This window comes from Salmo trutta, chromosome 28, assembly GCF_901001165.1.
Source record: "Salmo trutta chromosome 28, fSalTru1.1, whole genome shotgun sequence".
Lineage (NCBI taxonomy): Eukaryota > Metazoa > Chordata > Actinopteri > Salmoniformes > Salmonidae > Salmo > Salmo trutta.
In genome coordinates this window covers 39,705,561-39,731,661 of record NC_042984.1, presented here as the reverse complement: position 1 = coordinate 39,731,661, position 26,101 = coordinate 39,705,561, and the positions used below count along the sequence as shown (strand labels likewise).

At 45.4% G+C, this 26,101-nt stretch overlaps 1 protein-coding gene across 1 annotated transcript; it reads left to right on the top strand.

Annotated features, from left to right (window-relative positions):
* The first annotated feature begins 841 nt into the window (after positions 1-841).
* LOC115166215 (transketolase) lies at positions 842-22,248 on the top strand. Its single transcript, XM_029720010.1, has 14 exons — positions 842-1,193; positions 3,042-3,159; positions 4,184-4,297; positions 5,084-5,181; positions 13,663-13,854; positions 13,974-14,092; positions 14,852-15,048; positions 15,224-15,388; positions 16,384-16,540; positions 17,139-17,269; positions 17,509-17,592; positions 17,736-17,829; positions 20,255-20,377; positions 21,699-22,248. The coding sequence occupies exons 1-14, from the start codon at positions 1,087-1,089 to the stop codon at positions 21,884-21,886; spliced, it is 1,887 nt and encodes a 628-aa protein (XP_029575870.1). The 5' UTR covers positions 842-1,086; the 3' UTR covers positions 21,887-22,248.
* The last annotated feature ends 3,853 nt before the right edge of the window (positions 22,249-26,101 follow it).

Genomic DNA, 26,101 nt, shown 5'->3' with positions numbered 1-26,101 from the left:
GTCGGAGGAAACCGCTCAACTGACTTCCCAAGTCAGCCTGCAGGTGCCCGGCCCCCCACAGGGAGTCGCTAGAGCTCAATGAGCCAAGTAAAGCCTCCACGAACCCGGACGATGCTAGGCCAATTGTGCGCCGCCCTATGGGACTCCCGGTCACGGACGGTTGTGACACAGCCTGGGATCGAACCCGGGTCTGCAGTGACGCCTCTAGCACTGTGATGCAGTGCCTCAGATGCTGCGCAGCTCGGGAGGCCCAGTGGCCATCTTTTCAATCAACTCATGGTGCCACTTTTGTTCACATATTCTGCCCCATTTTTACATAGCGACAAGACTCAAGTGAGCAGCATGGACATATGTGATGAGAGTTGGCAGATGTTGTTATGGTGGGTGCAGTTGTGCAGTGTAGTATGTTTGAGTGAGTCAGGTCAACATTGGGAGCATAGATTATCATTAGCCTAGGTTAGTTAGTATAGTGTCATTTCTGAACTCTTCCCCCATCCATCCTCAACATCCCACAGCGCAGGCACAGGATGTTCCCCAATGCTGGAAGGGGGGCACGAGTGAACAAGTTTGGGAACCCCTGTACCAATGGAGACGAAATGACTCGTATAGCTAACTACCTACAGTTTATGCAATTGCAATCTTGCACTTTTCCCTGATCTTTGACAAAAGTAGCAGAGAGTAGCCTACGACAGCTCATTATGCCGATGCCACCTCTGTTGTTTTGCCCTGCAGTACGAGCGACAGTGTTGACGCGTTGTGGGGACGGGGGGGGCGTGACAGTAAGTCCATTGCACTTGGCCTTGGCAACTCCGCCTCCGCCACTTCGCCCATGTGTAGCCTGCACTGCCACACACACACACGCACTCTGTGGTCGTTGAGCCCGTGTGCGGTCTATCTCTCCTTTTAGCTCTAGATTAGCCATATTCATAGGTTTACCAACGCCCCTCTCTCTGTAATTCTCTCTGACTCTATCCCCCGCACAGGTTCAAGGCGATTTTCCTAGTCTTTACCCTGACGTTGTTCGTGTTTTTATCCCGGACAGTATTTTACTTAGTTAAAGTGTATTTTTGACAGAAGTGCGCACAGATGGAGGACTATCACAAACCAGACCAGCAGACCCTGCAGACGCTTAGGAACATCGCCAACCGGCTCAGGATCAATTCTATCAAGGCTACAACTGCTGCAGGCAGTGGGTAAGAACCACGCAGAAAAATAAATGCGCGAAATGAGGTGTCCATGCAGGCTATGGCTTGGACATTGTGTGCGTATATTACGCATCGCTCCAGAAAAGGCTACTGTTCTTAATTTTAGCTGTTCATTTGGCATAAATATTTGACATGGATGAAATTGGGTTTTTAAACCATGCTAATACATATAGATGTAGATAAAATATGCAGCAATTGTATTATGTCTTATTATGTTGTGATAGGGATTCCAAGTGGCACAGCGGTCTAAGGCACTGCATCTCAGTGCAAGAGTCCCTGGTTCGAATCCAGGCTGTCTCATAGGGCGGCGCACAATTGGCCCAGCGTCGTCCGGGTTTGGCCGGGGTAGTCAGTCATTGTAAATAAGAATTTGTTCTTAACTGACTTGCCTAGTTAAATAAAAAAATAAAAAAATAGACTACTCGTTGCAGGTGCATTGATACATTATTTTCGAACGTGCATTAGCGTAATGGTAGGACTTTTAAAAATCTTTGAATTCATATTTTTTCTGGTTATGTAAGATGTGAGCGAAAACCCCTTCAATGTGATTCAATAATGAATGGGTCGTTACACGTGGTGGCGACGTGGGGTTCGTCCGCCGCAACTAAAGGGACCGCGTTCGTGCCTGGCGCTCCAACGCACCTGCGTATATTCAGCCTTCACCTCCCATCCTCTTCGCAGAGCGAAACGATTGGTGACGGGCTGATTTTGATGCTCGTCGGTCCACCGCGACCTGGGCAATCTCCAACCAATGCCCTCGCTTTCTATAATTATTTTTCAGGCTTGTCCTTTGTATATTTTGGGGGGCACACGATATTGGGGTTAAGAAAAATGCCAGATAGCGGTAAATGTTGTTAGAACACATGTTATTTCTATTTTGAGACATTCATTCATTCGATGTTCTTATTTCCTTAGCCCTATTTATTACAGTATAGTAAACAGCTCACATAAAATATGTTATTAGAGGCATTATAAGCAGGGACACAACCTTTTAGTGAATGTTTCTAATTCCACTTCGACAAATAATGCCAAGGCAGAATTATACTTAATTTTTTGAGGTTCATTTATTTGTCTTTTCATTGATGATTTACTTAAAACACATATTTATTTTAGTCATTGTTTGTCTGTTTTGACCACCTTTCCGTTTCAGGTTGATAAAAATAATAATTCTGGTGGGTACCTGACACCTGTGCTATGGTGAAGTATTATAAATGGCCACGCTCTGTTAGGAATCTCACATGTTATAGATGCTTTCAAATAACGTTTTTATATTGATGTCTTTTGCATTTTGCTTCAAGCATGGAGTTTTGGCAATAAACAAAACAAGGGTTTTTGTGGTCAGCTGTAATAAAACTATCTAAAGTGTTGGGTAACTGTCTAACCCTGACTGAATGTATTGAAGAAGGTCTGCCTTGTGTTACAGGCAAATAGTGGATTGATTGTTGTGAATCTTGTGTGTTACAAGATGACGGTTACAGTTGGTACACAGACTACTATAGGCTTACCCCAGCACTCAGTGAAGAATGAATATCAGAGTTTAAGTCTAGGTGATCAAATGCAGCTGAAGAGGCCTTTGTTTCCTTTGATCTTCCAACAGTGTGTGAAGTCTTGGCTCTGACTGTCAACGTGTCTGTATGTGTGTGTCTACTGGAAATATTGGAGGGCGATGTAGTAGTCTATACTGATTGTAGGTCATTTGGTGTGTGTGTGACACTTTCCAGCTACACACTTCAGTGTGAGCTGAGCACGTGAAAGTGTGTGTGTTTTATTTGTGTGTGTGCATGTGTCAGTCAGAGCCCTGGTCTGACCCGTTGTCCTGTCCTCTCTGGCCTCCAGTCACCCCACATCATGCTGCAGTGTGGCAGAGATCATGTCTGTGCTCTTCTTCCACACCATGAAGTACCGCCCTGAGGAACCCCGGAACATCAACAGCGACCGCTTCGTCCTCTCCAAGGTACCACTCTCAACCCGTCTAGACATCCCTAACCCCTTAACCTCCCTCCGGGGAAATACAGGCATCCCAGGCCCAGATAGTGGTGAAATGTTTACATGCACAGTGTGAAGGCTTCCAAAGGTACACTTTCCCTTATTTATTTGAAGTGATTTAACCTTAGTGCCTCTGTGCTCGACCTGTCTAAATTCGATTGATATTGAGTCTGTGATAAAGTATGACGTCTGCCAAGTCCATTCAGAAGCAGTGCCTCCATGTTCACCTCTACTACCCTACTGTAGTAGCTAAGCCCCTCCCCTTCCGTCATGACCTCATTAGCCTCATTGGACAGATGTGGGACACTTGATCTGTCTTTCAGTCGCCCGCCTGGGCATCAGACTCCGTTTATCAAGTTTGTCAGAGTAGATTGGCAGAGTGGTTAGAACCCGTAGCCAGCTCAAGGGCTCTGTATCAAACTCAATCCATTTCCAAAAATCGACCTGATGAATTGATGGAAAGCTGTATGTTCATAGGATTTTTAACCCGTCAGATTGCATTGGCCAGTCTGTGCTGGGAAGAGCCAGCCATATGATTGAGGGTTTTTAAAGGCCCAATTTGTAGAGTAAGCATGTAATCTGGAGCAGAGACCTGGGACCTTTAGGAGACTGACCGGGAGGCGGGGATGTAATCCTATTGGGACTACTGGAATATCATTCATTTAGGAGGTGTGGAAGGAAGAACGTTTGGGATGAGTTTCTCAATCCAAGAAATGAAAGTGTTCCAGGCACCGAGTGTGATACTGTATGTGAGAGTCTAACATAGGGAATAACAGCTCGGCTGTAAAAGATGGTTGTAGTGAATCGTTGAAGTTTGTTTACGGTAACTAGGGTCCATTGTGCATGTTCTGTCTGCATGAGGTCATGTCTGTGTGCGATGGTAACAAAGTCGTAACTTGTATCTGCGAGACTGTTTTCTCTCTCTCTCTCTCTCACTCTCACTCTCACTCTCACTCTCTCTAACTCTGTCCCTCTTTCTCTGTCTCCTCCAGGGCCATGCAGCCCCGGTGCTTTACGCGGTGTGGGCCGAGACAGGCTACCTGAAGGAGAGCGAACTGCTCAACCTCCGTAAGGTCGACTCCATCCTGGAGGGACACCCTGTGCCGGTGAGAATAGGGAACAGGAAGTGACCTGTCGATCCACACGACACCACCTTGTTTAGCCCACAAATAACCTCTGCACTCCACTGACACAGTGAGAGTCAGCCTTTTAAAAGCCTGGCTTATCTTTAGCCCTTTCTCACTCGCAGACCCCGTTCACCCATGACTGTTTTTGTACCTGTTTGTTAAACAGTCAAATTTATCCTCCGAAGCCCTACTTGTCCCTTTATCAGAGCACTGGTATTCCCTTGTTGAAGAGAGGAAGTCTGAGCACACAACATACACTATATACTGGAGTGTAGACTGTATGTGCTTGTGTGACAGACAGGCTGTCCAAGGCCCCTTTTGTGTGCACGCCCAGTAACTTCCTAGTAATGCCATGCCCTGTCCACTCATGCATGAGTAAGCCACTGATTCCCTCAATTAAGATTCGGCGTCTCTTCATCTAATGCTTACACATTGATTTACCCTGTTGAGCTGTTAATATGACCACTGAATGAATGTGTATATTTAGGAAGTGTGTTTGAGAGGAAGTGTGTGTTTTGTGGCCAGTATGTGATTTTGATGGTAATGAGAACTGAATGTGGGTGTGTTATGTAGTCTTTGTGTGGGATTAGTTTCTGTCGGTGCAATTTAACGGCGTAATTGATGTAATGTTTGATGACTTTGTTTAATGTGTAGTGTGTGTTTGTTGGTGTAATGCATGTTTAGTATGTGTTTGTGTAATGTCTAACGTGTGTGTGTGTGTGTGTGTGTGTGTGTGTGTGTGTGTGTGTGTGTGTGTGTTAACAGAAGCAGCAGTTTGTGGATGTGGCCACCGGCTCTCTTGGACAGGGTCTGGGGGCTGCCTGCGGGATGGCCTACACTGGGAAATACTTTGACAAGGCCAGGTGAGAGACCATTCTCCCACACATTATATGGACTTCAGCATAGGACTCAGTGACATGCTCGACACCCATATAAGGTCATTCTTTAGATGCGCGGTCATACGTTGTCTGGCTATACAAGAACACACAAGAGACAGACAGACCAACACACAAATAATCCGATACATAGCATAGAGAAAGGGAAGTGAGCGCAAGGAAATACGTGCAATGAAATAAATCAGATGCGCCCACGATGAAAGTATACTGTGATACTCCCCCACACGTAGGCATAAAGCCGGCCCGTTCATAGACAAAGGCATGCGTGGACACAACAGACACACCTCTAGTCATGGTGCGCACTCTCCGCGAACAATAAGACAAGCTGACATCTGACATTTCACCGCCGTTACGGAGAGTAGATGCAAGCTGACAGCCATAGCTGGTCTTGTATGTAGGGGCGTGGGGAGAGGCCTGCCGTTTCACTGCTGAACATGGTTTGGAAGCCAGCTTCTTTATTGTGCGAGACGAGTTCTAGAACGGCCATGTGAACACTGGCACAGTGGAGCCTGAAACGCTGTCTACGGCTGTCTGTATATGACAAAAGCAGAGTCCCCTTTTATATCTGAATCCATAGAAAAAGCTAGAACAGTAGAGGACAGCTGAGCTGTACTTTGGGGTTAGGGGTAGACTTTGAAAAACGTTTTAATAGGATTTTTTAGTTGCTATTCTCTGGTTTCATTTTCAGACTGTATAACAGAGCAGTCTGCCGTATATGTGGGATGGGTTGGATGCGTTTTCTCTGCATTTTGTTCAGTCAATTCTTCTGCTCTAATAACCAGGGCTGTGAGAGAGCCACCCTCTTCTCCTTCTTTTGCTCTTCTCACTCCCTTATCTCTCTCACTACCAACCCTTCCTTTGTTAGTTGTTTTCCATATTATGTCTATCTCCGATAAGCTACCCAAGAAAGACCTGAACATAGCCCATATTAATATAATAGCCTTAAAAATAAGGGTCATGAATTCAATAACTTGCTAACATCAGATAACATTCACATATTAGACATTTCCGAGACTCACTTAGATAATTCCATTGATACAGCAGTTGCAATACAAGCATATAACATCTACTGAAGAGACAGGAATGCCTATGGCGAGGTGTTGCTGTATATACTCAGGGCCATATCCCTGTAATGCTTAGAGAAGATCTTATGTCAAGTGTTATTAAGGTGTTGTGGTTGCAGGTTCACCTGCCTCCTCTAAAGCCTCTTCTTGTTTCTTGTATCTAGGTAATGTATGTGAAATGCTAGATGGTGTATTTGATGTAAACAGAGAGGTCTACTTTCTTAGGGACCTGCATATTGTCTGGTTTTCATCAAGCTGTCCGCTCAAGAGGAAGCTTCTCACTTTAACCAGTGCCTGTAATCTGGTTTAGATTATTAATCAACCTACCAGGGTGTTTACAAACACTACAGGAACTATCAACTATATCATGTATCGATCACATTTTTACCAATACTGTAGAACTTTGTTCTAAAACTGTATCCGTACCCATTGGATGCCGTGATCGCAATATAGTGGCTAATCCAGGAAAGCCAAGGTTCCTAAAGCTGGGCCTAAAATAGTGTATAAGAAATCATACAAAAGATTTTGCTGTGACTCTTATGTGGATGATGTAAACAATATTTGATGTAAACAATAAGGAGCATCTAGACACTGCACTTGATTAATTTATGACATTGCTTCTTCTAATTATTGATAAACATGCACCTGTTAAGAAACTGACTGTTAGAACTGTTAAGTCTCCATGGATGGATGAGGAATTGAAAAACTGTATGTAACAGATTTATACGAAATTGTTTGACCACAGAGGTAGCAAGACTGTACTTCAAATCGATGATACTCCCCCACTTAACATACTGCTTGACTAGTTGGACCCAAGCTTGCTATACAACATTAAAACCTATTCAGTCTGTCTACAAACAGGCTCTCAAAGTGCTCGATAGGAAGCCCAATAGCCATCATCACTGTTACATCCTCAGAAAGCATGAGCTCCTGAGTTGGGAAAATCTGGTGCAATACACCGACGCATGTCTTGTATTCAAGATCCTAAATGGCCTAGCTCCCCCTCCACTCAGTACTTTTGTTAAACAGAAAATCCAAACATATGGCAGCAGATCCACAAGGTCTGCCATGAGAGGTGACTGTATAGTTCCCTTAAGGAAAAGCACCTTTAGTAAATCCGCTTTCTCTGTGAGAGCGTCCCATGTCTGGAATACACTGCCATCAGACACACATAACTGCACCACATATCACACTTTCACAAAATGCATGAAGACATGGCTAAAGGTCAATCAGATTTGTGAACATAATCCCTAGCTGTGTATTGCCGCTTTCCATGTTGTCTGTAGCTTGTGAGGTGTGGAAACACTTTGTTTTTATGGATTTTGTCTTGTTGCTTTTTGTTCTATGTTGCTCTGTCTGTATGCTACATCTTGCTTGTCCTATGTTGCTCTGTCTGTATGCTATGTCTTGCTTGTCCTATGTTACTCTGCGTGTGCTCACTGTTCTATGATTGTCTATATTGTAATTGTTTTTAATAACCTGCCCAGGGACTGCGGTTGAAAATTAGCTGGCTGGCTAAAACCGGCACCTTTACTGAAACGTTGATTAATGTGCACTGTCCCTGTAAAAATAGAATAAACTCAAACTCAAACTCAAACGCTTGTCGTCTGTAGATGAAGGGGACCAAAGCGCAGCGTGGTGAGTGTTGATATTAATGATTTAATAATAAGAAACACTTCAAACAAAACAAGAAAATGATCGACAACCAACAGTTCTGTCAGGTCACAAAATGTACAAAACAGAAAATAACTACCCACAAACCCCAAAGGAAAACAGGCTGCCTAAGTATGACTCCCAATCAGCGACAATGATATACAGCTGTCCCTGATTGAGAGCCATACCAGGCCAAAACAAAGAAATACAAAGCATAGAAAAAAGGACATAGAATGCCCACCCAAATCACACCCTGACCAAACCTAAATAGAGACATAAAAAAGGCTCTCTCAGGTCAGGGCGTGACACTGTATGGTTGAAAGCGATGGGGCAAGAGGAGTGGCTAATATGTCTGACTTATTGCAAATTGAGACATTTTGTGACTAAACTTAACAAAAAGAAGAAACTGTATTATGAAGCCAAGATCAATGATTTAAAGAATTATGGAAAAAAAACGTTGGAGTACTTTGAATTAAATTATGGGCTGAAAGACAAATTCAACTACATTTTTCATCTAATCAGATGGCTTATTCATCACAAATCCATTTGATATTGTCAATTATTTTAATGATTATTTCATTGCCAAAGTGGGCAAACTTAGGCAGGAAATGCCAACAACAAGCAGTGAGCCATCGTTCTCATGCATTAAACGAATAATGAAAGAAACATTGTACGTTTGAATCTTGTAAAGTTAGTGTGGGAGAGGTGGAAACATTTGTTATCGATCAATAATGGCAAACCTCCTGGCATTGACAAATTAGATGGAAAACTACTGAGAATGGTAGCTGACTCTATAGCCACTCCTATCTGTCATATTTCTAATCTGAGCCTAGAGGAAAGGGTTTGTCCTCAGGCCTCAAGGGAAGCCAAAGTCAAGAATGGTAAAGCGGCCTTTATTGTTTCTAACAGCCAGCCTATCAGCTTGCTGCCAGCTCTAAGCAAACTGTTGGAAAAAATGGTGTTTGACCAAATACAATGCTATTTTTCTGTAAACAAATTAATAAGACTTTCAGCATGCTTATAGAGAAGGGCACGCAACATGTACTGCACTGACACAAATGACTGATGATTGGTTGAAATAAATGTTGTGGGAGCTGTACTGTTAGATTTACATTTACGTCATTTAGCAGACGCTCTTATCCAGAGCGACTTACAAATTGGTGCATTCACCTTATGATATCCAGTTAAACAACCACTTTACAATAGTACATCTATATATTTTTTTTGGGGGGGGGGGTTAGAAGGATTACTATATCCTATCCCAGGTATTCCCTTAAAGAGGTGGGGTTTCAGGTGTCTACGGAAGGTGGTGATTGACTCCGCTGTCCTGGCGTCGTGAGGGAGCTTGTTCCACCATTGGGGTGCCAGAGCAGCGAACAGTTTTGACTGGGCTGAGCAGGAACTGTGATTTCAGTAACGTCTTTGATATTATTGACCATAACCTGTTGTTGAAAAACCTCTCCCATATTGTGGAATCAGAGCTGTCTATCTAATAGAACACAGACTTTTCTTTATTGGAAGCATCTCTGATGTTAAACATATAAAGTGTGGTGTATCGCAGGGCAGCTCTTTTGGTCCTCTACTCTTTTCTCAATGACCTGGCAATAAACAATGACCTGCTTGTTCATGTATGCTGATGATTCAACCCTGTACGCACGCGTCAGCACCCACAGCTAGTGAAGTCACTGCAACCCTAAACAAAGAGTTGCAGTCAGTTTTAGAATGGGTGGCCAGTGATAAACCGGTCCAGAACATCTCTAAAACTAATTGCATTGTATCTGTGATACAAATCATTCCCTAAGTTCTAGACCTCAGTTCTAGACCTCAGCTGAATCTGGTAATGAATGGTGTGGCTGTTGAGCAAATTGAGGAGACTAAATTTCTTGGCGTTACCTAAGGTTGTAAATGGTCATGTTCAAAACATATTGACTCAATGGTTGTAAAGATTGGGAGAGATCTGTCTGTGATGCTCTGCACCACACTCCACAAGGCAAGTCTTGATTACTGTCCAGTCATCTGGTCATGTGCTGCAAATAATGACCTAGTTAAGCTGCAGCTGGCCCAAAACAGAGCTGCACGTTTTGCTCTTCATTGTAATCAAAGGGCTAATATCAATACTATGCATGCCAGTCTCTTGGCTAAGAGAATTGTTTGCATAGTTAACTTGCACACAGCACAGACACACACACTTACCAGACATGCCACCAGGGGTCTTTTCTCAGTCCCCAGGTCCAGAACAAATTCAAGGAAAAGTACAGTATTATACAGAGCCATGAGTTTATGGAACTCCCATCTTATATAGTGCAAGTGAACAGCAAACCTGGTTTCAAAAAACAAATAAAGCAACACCTCACGGCACAACGCCTCTTCCCCCATGTGACCTACTTGTTGTATGTGTGTACTGACACATATGTGTAACTGATAGATGCAAACACACACTACATGTTAATGTATGTAAATTGTAAAGTATCTAGTCTGCAATGTATTTTTCATCATGTGCCAGTAAGACTATCTGGGGCCATTGGTGTCGGCTAATGGGGATCCTAATCAAATCAACAACAACAAGAGAGCGTGCTCTTTCCCTCGCCTCTCGCTCGCTCTCTCTTTCTCAAGGAGCTACTGCAGCATCCAGACTCAACTCTGACTTGTCTGTCATGTATGACTGCTTTTGTTCCAAAATCTTCCTCTTATGGTCGGTGACCCTAAAACATACGGCCCTACATTCTTAGGCCAGTGTCACGGATAAAAGGAAGTGAACTATGAATCAAATGACTGTATGTGTCAAATACATTTAGCAGGAGGGTGAGGATTAGTGAGTCAAAATGCCACATTACAGCTTTAAAACCTCACTGACAGTACCCTGTTTAATTGATTCAGCAAATAGAGTTTGAATATGATTATCCATGCTTAGCTGATCAAAACAATTTGGCGCAGGTTCACGAGGGTGTGCGTGGAGACAACGTTTCCCTGTCGTTGGGACTATGTTTGACAGAACGGCCTGAGGGCTCTCAGTACAGGTTTGGACTGTGAGCTGTCAGTTTGATGTGTTATGTTCTCACCCCTCTAATACTCTCACCTTGCCCTCTCCCTGGGGCAATGCTGTGAGTGAGTGAGAGAGAGTGAGAGAGAGTGAGAGAGAGAGTGAGAGAGTGAGTGAGAGAGTGAGAGAGAGAGTGAGTGAGTGAGTGAGTGAGTGAGTGAGTGAGTGAGACTCTCTGTCTGAAGAGATCAGCTTTAGACTAGACTACTCACCTCAACCAATGCATTATGGTAAAATACAATATTGGTTGATCCACTACCTGTCTAAATAGAAGGTTAAATTAAAGGTTAGACTGCGTATTTATCCTGTTACACGCATGGAGGTGTATTTTAAATGTGGTTATTACCTATTGTCTTTCATAGGCTTTGTGTGTTTGAACAAGGTCTCGATCTCTGTGCTACGAGGGGCACCCAAACTCCTACCTAATCCAGGCAGTGCTTTAGAGTTTAGAGCTGCAGAAGCCCAGTAATCCCTCAGAATGTGTAGGATACACTCTCCTGTGTGTTGTCTTAAGCGCATACTTACACACACACGCCGTTATGCACATTTGAAGGGTTACCTCAGTTGGCTTACCATTGTGTGTGTGTGTGACGGTTGTCTTAAGAGTATGGCTTTTGCCCCGACCTAATGCCCTGTCGGCATAGCCTTTGACAGTCAGCGATTTATTAGGGATGGCAAAACGTTAATCTGTGAAAAGCTTTTGGCTTTGTGTAAATAGCTCTCTTCAAACAGTGTCATTCCTCCAAAACAATAGAATAGTAATTTATCCATTCATATTCTGATATCTACTTTTGTCCATGTAATTAACGAGCTACATAATCACCATTATCATCAACTCATATGTTATAACAACCAGTCAGTCAACACACTGCTATTGTATCATATACAAAAGTATGTGGACACCCCTTCAAATGAGTGATTCGGCTATTTCAGCCACACCTGTTGCTGACAGGTATATAAAATTGAGCACACAGCCATGCAATCTCCATAGACAAACATGGGCAGTAGAATGGCCTTACTGAAGAGCTTAGTGACTTTCAATGTGGCTCCGTCATAGGATGCCACCTTTCCAACCAGTCAGTTCCTCAAATTTCTGCCCTGCTAGAGCTGCACCGGTTAACTGTCAGTGATGTTATTGTGAAGTGGAAACGTCTAGGAGCATCAAATGCTCAGCCACAAAGTGGTAGGTCACACAAGCTCACAGAACGGGAACCTCGAGTGTTGAAGCGCGGAGCTCGTAAGAATCGTATGTCCTTGGTTGCAACACTCATTACCGAGTTCCCAACTGCCTCTGGAAGCGATGTCGGCACAAGAACCGACAGGAGCTTCATGAAATGGGTTTCCATGGCTGAGCAGCTGCACACAAGCCTAAGATCACCATGCGCAAATCCAAGCGTTGGCTTGAGTGGTGTAAAGCTCGCCGCCATTGGACTCTGGAGCAGTGGAAACGTGTTCTCTGGAGTGATGAATCATGCTTTGCCATCTGGCAGTCCGACTGATAAATCTGGGTTTGGCAGACATCAGGAGAACGCTACCTGCCTGAATGCGTAGTGTCAACTGTAAAGTTTGGTGGAATTGGAATAATGGTCTGGGGCTGTTTTTCATGGTTCAGGCTAGGCCCCTTCGTTCCAGTGAAGGGAAATCTTAACGCTACAGCATACACTAGACAATTCTGTGCTTCCAAATTTGTGGCAACTGTTTGGGGAAGTCCCTTTCCTGTTTCAGCATGACGATGCACCCATGCACAAAGCAAGGTCTGTACAGAAATGGTTGAGATCGCTGTGGAAGAACTTGACTGGCCTGCACTGAGTCCTGACCTCAACCCTATCGAACACCTTTGGGATGAATTGGAACGCCGACTACGAGCCAGGCCTAGTTGCCCAACATCAGTTCCTTCCCTGAAGAGTGGAGGCTGTTTATAGTAGCAAATGAGGGGACCAACTCCGTATTAAGGAAATAGATGTTCGACGAGAAAGTGTCCACATACTTTTGGTCATGTAGTGTACCATGATGTAAGCCTATTAGATTGTGTTGATTTGATTTTAAATTGCATTGCAGCTCAGAGGTTTAACCAGTGTGTTGGTGCAGGGAAGGGCTTTCTGTCTGTCTGTGAGTAGTGAGAGGTGCTGCAGCTCCCCTGAGGCGAGACTAACTGAGAGTAACCGGGAGGGAGGATGTTAAACGGTATCTGGTCCAGGTGTCTGTGGCTCCCTCTCTGGGCTCCGGAATGTTGTCCGGTTCGGAATGCGTAGCGTAATGCGTTGTGTCTCAGCCTATCTTCTCGCTTTAATGAGAATGTGTCTATTTGACTGGAAAGCTGTCAGGCCCTGTTAACCATGCAGGATGATGGGAGCTCTGAGAGGGTTTGAACTGTTCCTGTTCGCTCTGTATCGGGGAGGGCGGTTGAAGGGGGGCCTCATTTCGAAGATGAAGGGTGGGGGTTGTGTGGAAAAATTTATGCCGGAAGGGGAGGAGATGTTGAGGGAGAGTGTTATTGTTCTGCACCTTTTGTGATCCCTTAGTCAATCAAGTGGTAATCAATTGAAAATTGTGGATTAGTCATATAACTCTACATGTTTATTAGTGTTTATTTATTACAAAAGCTTTACTGCTGTGATCTTATTTATTACAAAAGCTTTACTGCTGTGATCTTGCGTCTAATTCTGTCTGTCTGTGTCTGTCTCTCCGTAGCTACAGTGTGTACTGCCTGCTGGGTGATGGGGAGATGTCTGAGGGCTCGGTGTGGGAGGCCATGGCCTTCGCCTCTTACTACCAGCTGGACAACCTGGTGGCCATCCTGGACATCAACCGTCTGGGCCAGAGTGACCCAGCTCCCCTGCAGCACCACGTGGAGAAGTACCAGAAACGCTGCGAAGCCTTCGGGTGAGTGCTGGGAGAAAGTCTGTCCTAGAAAATGTGTGGCCTAGAGACCGTGAAAGTGGGCCTGAAAATGTAAATGACTCCCACCAATTTTTCCCTGGTGTGTGTGTATGTGTTTGTAGGTGGAATGCCATCATTGTGGACGGGCACAGTGTGGACGAGCTGACTAAGGTTCTGAGCCAACCCCGTCACCAGCCCACCGCAATTGTAGCCAAAACCATCAAGGGCAAGGGAATCCCAGGTACACACTCCCCATCAGTAATACAGCTCACCAGAAACCGAATCCCATGTGCCCCTATAGGTATTAGTACAGACGGGTTCACCCAGAGACTAACCAAACCCTAATACTATACCAAGGGGGGATGAGATGGAAACCCTGCTAGCAGCACTACCTTTTCCTGAAATATACTAACACTGCTTGATTGGGATACTGACAGACTCCCCTCTACCCATTCACATTCAAAAATGTCTGTGGTGCTCGGCTGCTGCTTTGTAATCAATACCTACTATCAAACCCCACTAATCCTAAAATCAAAAAGGTATAATCTGTGCCTGTCCCTTAAAAGACATAAAGTTATGTCTGATGGACCTGAATCAGCCCTCCCTGTCTTCTCTGAGGGGCACCTAAACCTGTGGTAATCTGGGCAGTGCATTAGACATTTAGCTGCAGCAGCCTGTTAATCCCTCAGCATGTGTAGGACATACTCAGATCACTGGCCTTTGTCTGGCTGTCGTCACGAGAATAGGGCTTTTGATGTGGAGCCCTGACCTATGGGATTGTCTTTTGATGGCCACTCGTGTAAGGCTTTGTGATGGGGGGGGAGTATGTCATTTACGATTCGTTGTCATTTACCATTCGATGCTGATATCAGCAAACGGATATAGAAGAAAAGCTAATTGCCCACCAATCGATGCACAGCTTATATACATACTAAAGCCGTATTTGCTGTGCGTGAGGTGGTGTGTGTGTATTTCATCATGTTCCCTGTGTGTGTTATAGCTGTGGAGGACAAGATGGGCTGGCATGGGAAGCCCCTGCCCAAGGAGATGGCTGAGGGGGTGCTGAAGGACATCCAGGCGCGCATCATCAACAGTAATAAGCGCCTGTACCCCGCTACGCCCACTGAGGACGCCCCGCCCGTCAGCCTGCGGAACGTTCGCATGCCCAGCGCACCCAGCTACAAACTCGGAGAGAAGGTGCGTGTTTGCGCGCGTGCGTGTACTTGAGAGGGAGCAAGAGCGTTTGAGAGAGCGATGCTTTAAGTCCTGGAACAAGGCACAGGCACTATCTTGACTTACACGAATGGTGATGGACGGCTACGCTGACCTGTTTTTTTTAATGAACTAACCCATTGGTTGTGTTTGGCTCCAGATTGCCACGCGGAAGGCCTATGGCATGGCTCTGGCTAAGCTAGGCCGCTACAACGAGCACGTGGTGGCTCTGGATGGAGACACCAAGAACTCCACCTTCTCGGAGCTCTTTAAGAACGAGCACCCCGAACGCTACGTCGAGTGCTACATTGCCGAGCAGAACATGGTAAGCTTAGCTGACACCCAATGCCCCGTATCTGACCCGAGTCTAGGTCTAGTAGGCTGAACTGAAGTGTACTGCTCACAAAATCTTCATAAGAGATAGTTAATGTCTCTCCAAAGAAAGTAAAAAAAAATATGTTTTAAAATAACAATGATAAGCTGTTATTGATAGCACTATATGACGTCAACCCAAAATTACTATCAAAGTTCCATCCAGACCATTCGTACTGTAGGCCTGGCATGTCTTTGTATTTGAACGGCTGTAGAAACCGGCCTCTTCTGCTTCTTTCCACCCTCATATGTGAATTATTGACCTCTGACATACAGAGTGCCACACCCGCACTTCTAGGGCCTGGATCCTTCTACCTGATTGGCTAAGAGACCTATTAATTCGTAATGTCTCGGCACGATTCCAGCGGCAGTTCCTTCAGAGGAATCATTGGCAGGTTTAATGGAGCTGTGTTGTGGCCTGTGACTCGTTGTGACTCCCACACACAATAGAGAAGTAAAATATAGATCAGATGTTATTTTGATGAATTATTTACCGTCGCCGTGCTGTCACATCAAATATTATTAAGGGATTGGAACATTTGAATGCTTTGTTGGATTTCTAAGTCTCTTGTTGTTTGTCTGACAACGATAATGCTCTATGCTAGCTAACGACACTTTGCTTTGCTGTACCTAATGTACATGGCATTGTTTAAACCACCAATGCACTGTATTTTCGTGAGTAAAAGCTCTCACTGACAATGTCTCACACAGGCCCCATTCCCTTAGCAAGGCCTCATGGGGAATGGGATTTCTCAGGGCTAACAAGAAATTAAATTGGACAAACAGAACATTTCCCCCATATGAATTGAAAGATGCTGGCTCCCTGCTTATGTGTCTAAGGATTGACGTGAGGCACTTTGGGCAGACTGTGAGAACACAAGTTGCTCAGGCTTCTATCTGGTCTTTTTAATCATGAACACGGCTTTCCTCCCTCTCCTCCTCTGTCAGGTGAGCATTGCGGTGGGCTGTGCCACGCGGGACCGCAACGTGGTGTTCGCCAGCACCTTCGCCACCTTCTTCACGCGTGCCTACGACCAGCTTCGCATGGCCGCCATCTCAGAGAGCAACATCAACCTGTGTGGCTCCCACTGCGGCGTGTCCATCGGTCAGTCCGCCCACTGACCTTTAACCCCCCCCCCCCCTAGTGAACTGTCTGTGTAGTGACCCCTGTGACTTCCTCACTGTGACCCTGACGTAGCTCTCAGCACTTGTTCCTCTGGGAACGATTCAGCCCACTGCAGAAGACTTGACTTACTGTCACATAGTGCTTCCCCTAAAACTTATTAGGTGGAGAGGGCCTTTGGCTTCAGTTGGTTTCGATCGAACATTTTGGTAACACTCCTGCAGTGGGTTGAATCGTTCCCTCGTTGTTGACCTCGCGTCGTATAATCCTGTATTATTTCCTGAATCCTGAACTTTGCTTTTGTTTCTTCACATCTTCCTTCCATCTATTAATGTATCAAGTGTGGCACCGGCCAGCACTCGTTCCCTCCCTCCCTCTCTCTTTCTGTGTCTCGGAAGTGGTGGTGGCGGGGCGGCCAGGCTTCCTTTTGGTTCCTCAGGTACATTGCATGCCCACGCCGACTCGCCCCACTGAACGCATGCCTGCCCTGTAGCTTTCACCTTCAGCAGCCCCAAACACTCCAAGTGTTGTTCTGTCTGACTTGCGCGTGTGTACGTACGTGCGTGCGTGTGTGTTCTAGGAGAGGATGGTCCTTCTCAGATGGGCCTCGAAGACATTGCCATGTTCAGAGCCATTCCCACGTCAACCGTTTTCTACCCTAGCGACGGCGTGTCCACTGAGAAAGCTGTGGAGCTGGCCGCCAACACAAAGGTACTCTGAACCCTCTCTATCACATCTGCCTCTTGCTTTGCGCTCACTCTGCAATATGGTGGTAGGCCGTCATTGTAAATAAGAATTTGTTCTTAACTGCCTAGTTGAATAAAGGTTAAATAAACAAAATATATTGCGTTCACACTTGCTGAGTATGGCTGTTTTAAGAAACCGGTCTGATAAATGACAAGGTAATGAAAGTCCAGAGGCTGATTTGACATGTTCCATCTGTGCTTCAGGGTGTGTGTTTCATCAGAACCAGTCGCCCAGAGAACACTGTTCTTTACAACAGCAACGAGGACTTTCATGTGGGACAGGCGAAGGTGCGGAGACCAATTATGTTTGTTTTTTTACTGCACTGCCCCTCTAAGGACTTACAACTGTCTTTAAAGTACTTACATGCTTGCTACATTATTTTAATTGAAATATGCCTAGATAATAGAAACCTCCATCCCTTGTCCACCAGGTTGTGTACAAGACCAACGATGATCATGTGACTGTGATCGGAGCGGGCGTGACCCTTCATGAGGCACTGGCAGCTGCTGAAATGCTAAAGAAGGGTACAGAAGCGTCATTTTGGAAAGTCACATAGATCCGTCACAGTAACTCGTTTGCTGTCAGTAAATGTGCTCTTTACCCAGGCACTGATGGCATCAACGTCTTCTGAGTGACATATGCACGCACACACACAAACATGCACGCACACACACAAACATGCACGCACACACACAAATATACATACTGACACTTTGTTGTGAGATTTGTCCCATTAAGGCATTGGACCGTTCATCATGATCTGGAGCAGGGATGGGCAACTGGCGGCCCGCCCCCCCTTTTGAAGGCCCTCGGATGGAGATATATACTGTATATATACAGTGCATTCAGAAAGTATTCACACCCCTTGACTTTTTCCACATTTTGTTACGTTATAGCCTTATTCTACACACAATACCCCATAATGACAAAGCAAAAACAGGTTTTAAGAATCTTTGCAAATTTAAAACTGAAATATCACATTTACATAAGTATTCAGACCCTTTACTCAGTACTTTGTTGAAGCACCTTTGGCAGTGATTACAGCTTCGACTCTTTGGGTATGACGCTATAAGCTTGGCACACCTGTATTTGGGGAGTTTCTCCCATTCTTCTCTGCAGATCCTCTCAAGCTTTGTCAGGTTGGATGGGGAGTGTTGCTGCATAGCTATTTTCAGGTCTCTCCAGAGATGTCAAATCCAAATCAAATGTTATCGTCACATACTCGTGTTTAGCAGATGTTATTGCGGGTGTAGCGAAACGCTTGTTTGATCAGGTTCAAGTTCAGGCTCTGGCTGGGCCACTCAAGGACATTCAGAGACTTGTCCCGAAGCCACTCCTGCATTGTCTTGGCTGTGTGCTTAGGGTCTTTGTCCTGTTGGAAGGTGAACCTTCGCCCCAGTCTGAGGTCCTGAGCTCTCTAGAGCAGGTTTTCATCAAGGATCTCTCCGTACTTTGCTCCGTTCATCTTTCCTTTAATCCTGACTAGTCTCCCAGTCCCTGCTGCTGAAAAACATCCCCACAGCATGATGCTGCTACCACCATGCTTCACAGTAGAGATGGTGCCAGGTTTCCTCCAGACGTAACGCTTGGCATTCAGGCCAAAATATTTCAATCTTGGTTTCTCATGGTCTGAGAGTTCTTTAGGTACCTTTTGGCAAACTCCAAGCAGGCTGTCATGTGCCTTTTACTGAGGAGTGGCTTCCGTCTGGCCACTCTACCATAAAGGCCTGATTGGTGGAGTGCTACAGAGATGGTTGTCCTTCTGGAAGGTTCTCCATCTCCACAGAGGAACTCTGGGTCTCTGTCAGAGTGACCACTGGGTTCTTGGTCACCTCCCTGACCAAGGCCCTTCTCCCCTGATTGCTCAGTTTGGCTGGGCGGCCAGCTCTAAGAAGTCTTGGTGGTTCCAAACTCCTTCCATTTAAAAACGATGGAGGCCACTGTGTTCTTGGAGACCTTCAATGCGCAGACATTTTTTGGTACCCTTCCCCAGATCTGTGCCTCGACACAATGCTGTTTCAGAGCTCTACGGACAATTCCTTTGACCCCATGGCTTGGTTTTTGCTCTGACATGCACGATGATCAATGGAAACAGGGTGCACCTGAGCTCAATTTCGAGTATCATAGCAAAGGGTCTGAATATTTGTGAAAATAAGGCAGGGTTTTTTTTATACATTTGCAAACATTTCTAAACCTGTTTTCGCTTTGTCATTATGGGGTATTGTGTGTTAGATTAATGAGGATTTTTTTTAAATTGAATCACAAAATGTGGAATAAGTCAGGTGGTCTGAATACTTTTTTAGCCATCTAAACTCGTTATCATGGTCAGTTTACCTGCTGGGAGGCCCCCATTTGATTTTGTTAGACTCACTCAGATATAATATTAAAAGTTGCAAATATTTCTCTCCAACCTATGGCAAAATGTGTAGAATTGCAGGAAATTAGCTGTAAAACTGCAACATTTTATTCTCCACCCCATGGCAAAATGTGTAGAATTGCAGCGAACTTGCATTAAAACTGCAACATTTTCTGTACACCCCATGGCAAAATGTGTAGATTTGCACGAAATGAACTCTAAAACGTAAAACAAAGTTCTCTCCACTGTCAAGAGTGGGGTCAGTAAAATGTTTTGCTCGCAATGGGGGAGGTGTATATGGATGTGGGTCCCCAGACCTACAAGCAACTGCGGCCCCTCATGATGAGTTCAGATTTTTTATGTCCCCCACCCCCATGAAAGTTGCCCATCCCTGATCCCCAACTGTGGTGGCTGATAGTGGCACTCTTTTAATAAGCATTTACACCCCAACATCAGAGTCGGAGTGCTCCGGAATTGACAAATGTCTGCATATCTCTCTACTTTTGTATTGGTTAAGAGGAATTATTATTTCACGTTGACTGAGTGTTGTTAGTCCTTTCCTGTGGCTAAGTGTATGATCTTGTGTTTATCAGAGAGGATCAACATTCGAGTGATTGACCCTTTCACCATCAAGCCTCTGGACTCCAAGACCATCGTTGAGCACGCCAAGGCCACCAGGGGACGCATCATCACAGTGGAGGACCACTACTACGAGGGTGGGTACTCTGCGCGCACACAGGCTGCCTTCTGAACTCAGGTTATCTTATTCCAGTGGCGTATGTGGTGGAGTGCCTCTGAGGTATGTAGTAATAGATATAACATTATGGAGTTGCCAGGCATTACTATGATTTGTGGTTAACGCTCTCTGATATTGAGAAGTGGCATGGCTGCAGTATTTGAGCATGTGCAGGAGGAGGAGGAGGAGAAGAGACTAGTGTCCCTCAGTGTTTTTCCACTTCAGCTCTGCTCTGGCCTTTGGGCTTTCACTGACCTAGAAAACAGGAAGGGGGGAAAAAAGTGTGTGTGTGGTTTTATTTTGGCACAGTTGCCTTATTTGTCCCTTGGGATTTATACAGTCCGTTGATGGAACTAAACAAAAAAAAGGAATGAGCACAGCCATGCCACAGTCAGCATCTTAACATTAACTAACCCCCAACCTCCCGAGTGGTGCAGCGGTCTAAAGCACTGCATCAGTCACTACAGACACCCTGGTTCGATTCCAGGCTGTATCACATCTGGCCGTGATTGGGAGTCCCATGGCCCAGCGTCGTCCGGGTTTGGCCGGGGTAGGCCGTCATTGTAAATAAGAATTTGTTCTTAACTGACTTGCCTAGTTAAATTAACATTTCTTTTTAAACGAGAGAACCCATGCTGTGACAACCCCCAATCCCCACCCCCATCTATACATGAGCATGAATAGTGCATTATGACAGGTGAGCATGCGAGGTGGGGGACGGGGGTGGGCGTCCACTCAGAACCACAGGGGGTGGGAGGACCATATGTGAGGGAGAGGAAGGGGAGGCTGTGGTTGGGGTGTTAAGAGGGGCTGTATGGAGAGACCCAGGCCTCAAGAACCCCCATAGTGCAGATGGCTACTACAGTAAAGTGGTAGAACGCCCTCTCTCACCCCCGGCCCCCCTTCGCCACCCCCGGCCTGATCGTCAGTCAATGAGTGGGTGGTGGCAGGCCTGTCAGGGAGGCTCAGGTCCCAGTGATGCTTAGTGGGCCATTGAGGTGTCAGTGATACAAGGTCAGTGGATTGGAAGACAAAATCGATGTATAGATTGGACTGACTGGCCAGCTACTGTACATGCTGTACAGCAAAGCAGGGTTTCACTGCACAAAGACAGACCACTCAGCAAGATGGACACAAAGGAGTTAGAGAAGGATGTAAGATGTAGTCTTAGCACTTAACACATTTGTCCTATGAAGACCCAGAAAATAGTGCTCCCTAGTCTTACACTTTGTGACAAATGTTGTTATAAAAAGGGCTACCATATAAATGTGATTGACTGACATGTGGTTGTAATTATTTAGGGGGTCTGGGAGAGGCCGTGTGTTCAGCTGTGGTAAATGAGACGGGCTTCAATGTGCACCGTATGGCCGTGGACCACGTTCCCCGCAGCGGCACACCCACCGAGCTCCTCAAGATCTTCGGCATCGACCGCGACGCCATCGTGCAGGCCGTCCGCAAGATGCTCAGCAGCTCCGCCAACGCCAAGTAGACCACTACCGGTGCCACGGCACCATTGTCATGGAAACATCAACAGGGAAGCACTTCTGGCCACACCCGCTCTCCCTCTCTGAGAATAAGAAGTATGAATCAAATAATAATAACTGTCAATGTGGTTTTGAACCTTGACCCCTTTTAAGTTCAGTACTCCACCCCATCCCAGAGAAAGTAATGAGTACTGCTGTAGTCTAAGTAAGCAGTGAATGTTTTTTTTTTAGTAATTTTTGTCCCCACCAAAAAAATCCACATTCGACACACCCCACGTGAGTGTGTGGACATGGGTCTGGTGAAGAGCACTGTTTTTAGCCCCTCCTGACTGGGACTTCACACCAATAAAGGAATGGTTTCTTCACATCCCTTGTCTGTTTTTTGTTTTTTCATGTCTTGTTCTTGCAGGATGTCATGTCCATAATCAAATACCGTCATGCACATTCATTCACACACACACCTACAGAGCATAGCCTACATGGCAACACACACATCGACTCGAGCCACACCTGATTAATTCTGGTGCAGTTTGACTGCTAAGAGTTTGGACCATGGGGCCCTGTCTGCATTCTGCATTGAGAGCTGAACATACAAGCACATAACCACCATGTGCTGTGCATATTTCATGTGTGTTTAATAATTAAAAAGCCTATTGAAAGATTCAAGACCACTGCATTGTGTGCAGACAGAGATGCTCTTTAAACATCGGGGTCATCCATCAAGATGAGAGACGGTAGACTAATGATGCACAGAAACCCACCACAGAAATATGATCCAAACTGCATATACGGCTGCTTTCCCTCTAGCCTGAAGAGACGCATTTTGAGACGCAGAAGCAGGCTAATCTCTGTCCCTTGGTGAGAGACAGTGTAGTTTTACAGGAGGTCATATTCCATGGTACTCACTGTATTCAAGCCTAGGGTGGGTTTCCCCCATAGGTTAGTGCATGTGATACCGTAACTCAGTGGTTCCCAAAGATTTTTTGGATTTTTTTTACTCTTGAAAGTTGTAACACTAGAATGCACTAGTAGAATCCTCTCATGTCAGTCATCGCATTGTCAGAAATGTCCAGATCAACTAGCCCACGTCAGCTAACGTTTTTTTAACTAGTTTTTTTTTAGCCCATAGAAATAGATGTGGCGCAAGATGTTCCCAAATGCTGGAAGAGGGGTCTGTGAAAAAGTTTGGGAACCCCTGTTGTAACTGACCTTTGACCCCTGTGAGTCGGAGCAGCTGTGATAGTGGCAGTCGGGGGGGGGGAGGGGGTCCTGGTAGTCAGAGCGTCTGTCTGCCGTACATTATCAACGCCTCCCAGTCCAAACCACGGCTGCTAGAGATGGAGACAGACCCCCTCTGAAATACCCCCACTCCTGCCCACCAGCTGACGCCCACCCCCAAACTTCCAGGCTGCCGTCTAATTGCCCCTCATTGCAACCCCTACCCCAAATATGCCTCTGACCCTCACTGTTCATGTATATCCACACCCTTTAGTGAACAGCTAGTCCACTATGTCTGTCAAGGAACATCAGAGCACTCTACCATGGCCTCCTTCCCTACTGTAACTGTTCCCCAGACAGGTCTGCCCACATCTTCCACCCCTAGTAACCCTCAAAAACACACACACAAAACCAGCCTCCTACACACAAATGTCCACCACAGACCGCCTCAAACACAGACACATTTCCATCTTTTGAGTAGTGTAAAATGAATACTTATTATTTTGTTGAAGGGATGTCATGAAATAGAATACACGAACAGGAACAATTTTAAGCATATTGTAAATTAAACAAGCTGCTTTAGGTCAGTATCTTTTTTTAATTGGACCATCCACATCCCTTATCTTATATTTCACTTATAAGCCCTAATATACATGACACTCTTTATTATACGAGTACTAGGTAACATTTAACCTTTAACAAAATAAACGTAAAAGGCTGTATATCTGTGTGGCCTGTTATTGTTCATGCTGTCACTCCCCATCATTTCCAGTTCCAGCTCCTGCCCTTCACACCCGTGTCCTCCACATTTCCCTCTACTCCTGTCACCCTCTTCCCACCATCATCTATAGACCAACTTTCCTTCCGTGTCCTCCACATTTCCCTCTACTCCTGCCACCCTCTTCCCACCATCATCTATAGACCAACTTTCCTTCTGTGTCCTCCACATTTCCCTCTACTCCTGCCACCCTCTTCCCACCATCATCTATAGACCAACTTTCCTTCCGTGTCCTCCACATTTCCCTCTACTCCTGCCACCCTCTTCCCACCATCATCTATAGACCAACTTTCCTTCCGTGTCCTCCACATTTCCCTCTACTCCTGCCACCCTCTTCCCACCATCATCTATAGACCAACTTTCCTTCCGTGTCCTCCACATTTCCCTCTACTCCTGCCACCCTCTTCCCACCATCATCTATAGACCAACTTTCCTTCCGCGCCATGAAAAGTTACATGCACAGTTTGTCATCAGAAACCTCTGCTTACTTACAGTCGTGGCCAAAAGTTTTGAGAATGACACAAATATTGATTTTCACAAAGTCTGCTGCCTCAGTTTGTATGATGGCAATTTGCATATACTCCAGAATGTTATGACGAGTGATCAGATGAATTGCAATTCATTGCAAAGTTCCTCTTTGCCATGCAAATGAACTGAATCCCCAAAAAACATTTCCACTGCATTTTTGCCCTGCCACAAAAGGACCAGCTGACATCATGTCAGTGATTCTCTCGTTAATAAAGGTGTGAGTGTTGACGAGGACAAGGCTGGAGATCCCTCTGTCATGCTGATTGAGTTTGTATAACAGACTGGAAGCTTCAAATGGAGGGTGGTGCTTGGAATCATTGTTCTTCCTCTGTCAACCATGGTTCCCTGTAAGGAAACACGTGCCGTCATCATTACTTTGCACAAAAAGGGCTTCACAGGCAAGGATATTGCTGCCAGTAAGATTGCACCTAAATCAACCATTTATCGGATCATCAAGAACTTCAAGGAGAGCGGTTCAAATGTTGTAAAGAAGGCTTCAGGGCGCCCAAGAAAGTCCAGCAAGCGCCAGGACCGTCTCCTAAAGTTGATTCAGCTGCGGGATTGGGGCACCACCAGTACAGAGCTTGCTCAGGAATGGCAGCAGGCAGGTGTGAGTGCATCTGCACACACAGTGAGGCGAAGACTTTTGGAGGATGGCCTGGTGTCAAGAAGGGCAGCAAAGAAGCGTCTTCTCTCCAGGAAAAAACATCAGGGACAGACCTGATATTCTGCAAAAGGTACAGGGATTGGACTGCTGAGGACTGGGGTAAAGTCATTTTCTCTGATGAATCCCCTTTCCGATTGTTTGGGGCATCCGGAAAAAAGCTTGTCCGGAGAAGACAAGGTGAGCGCTACCATCAGTCCTGTGTCATGCCAACAGTAAAGCATCCTGAGACCATTCATGTGTGGGGTTGCTTCTCGGCCAAGGGAGTGGGCTCACTCACAATTTTGCCTAAGAACACAGCCATGAATAAAGAATGGTACCAACACATCCTACGAGAGCAACTTCTCCCAACCATCCAGGAACAGTTTGGTGACGAACAATGCCTTTTCCAGCATGATGGAGCACCTTGCCATAAGGCAAAATTGATAACTAAGTGGCTCGGGGATAATTGAATGACTACCTCATCTCTGTACCCCACACATACAATTATATTTAAGGTCCCTCAGTCAAGCAGTGAATTTCAAACACAGATTCAACCACAAAGACCAGGGAGGTTTTCCAATGCCTCGCAAAGAGAGGTACCTATTGGTAGAAGGGTAAAGAATGTAAATAAATAAGCAGACATTGAATATCCCTTTGAGCATGGTGAAGTTATTAATTACACTTTGGATGGTGTATCAATACACCCAGTCACTACAAAGATACAGTTGTCCTTCCTAACTCAGTTGCCGGAGAGGAAGGAAACTGCTCAGGGATTTCACCTGGAGGCCAATGGTGACTTTAATACGGTTTCAGATTTTAATGGCTGTGATAGGAGAAACTGAGGATGGATCAACAACATTGTAGTTACTCCACAATACTAACCTAAATGACAGTGAAAAGAAGGAAGCCCGTACAGAATACAAATATTCCAAAACATGCATCCTGTTTGCAATAAGGCACTAAAGTAAAACTGCAACATTTTTGGCAAAGAAATTAACTTCATGTCCTGAATACAAAGTAGAGGTCGACCGATTAATCGGAACGGCCCAT

Coding starts and splice junctions, on each gene's coding strand:
- LOC115166215 (XM_029720010.1), top strand. CDS start 1,087: ATGGAGGACTATCACAAACCAGACCAGCAGACCCTGCAGACGCTTAGG. Junction 16,541..17,138: donor CCACTGCGGCGTGTCCATCG/GTCAGTCCGCCC, acceptor TGTGTGTTCTAG/GAGAGGATGGTCCTTCTCAG. Junction 17,270..17,508: donor AGCTGGCCGCCAACACAAAG/GTACTCTGAACC, acceptor TCTGTGCTTCAG/GGTGTGTGTTTCATCAGAAC.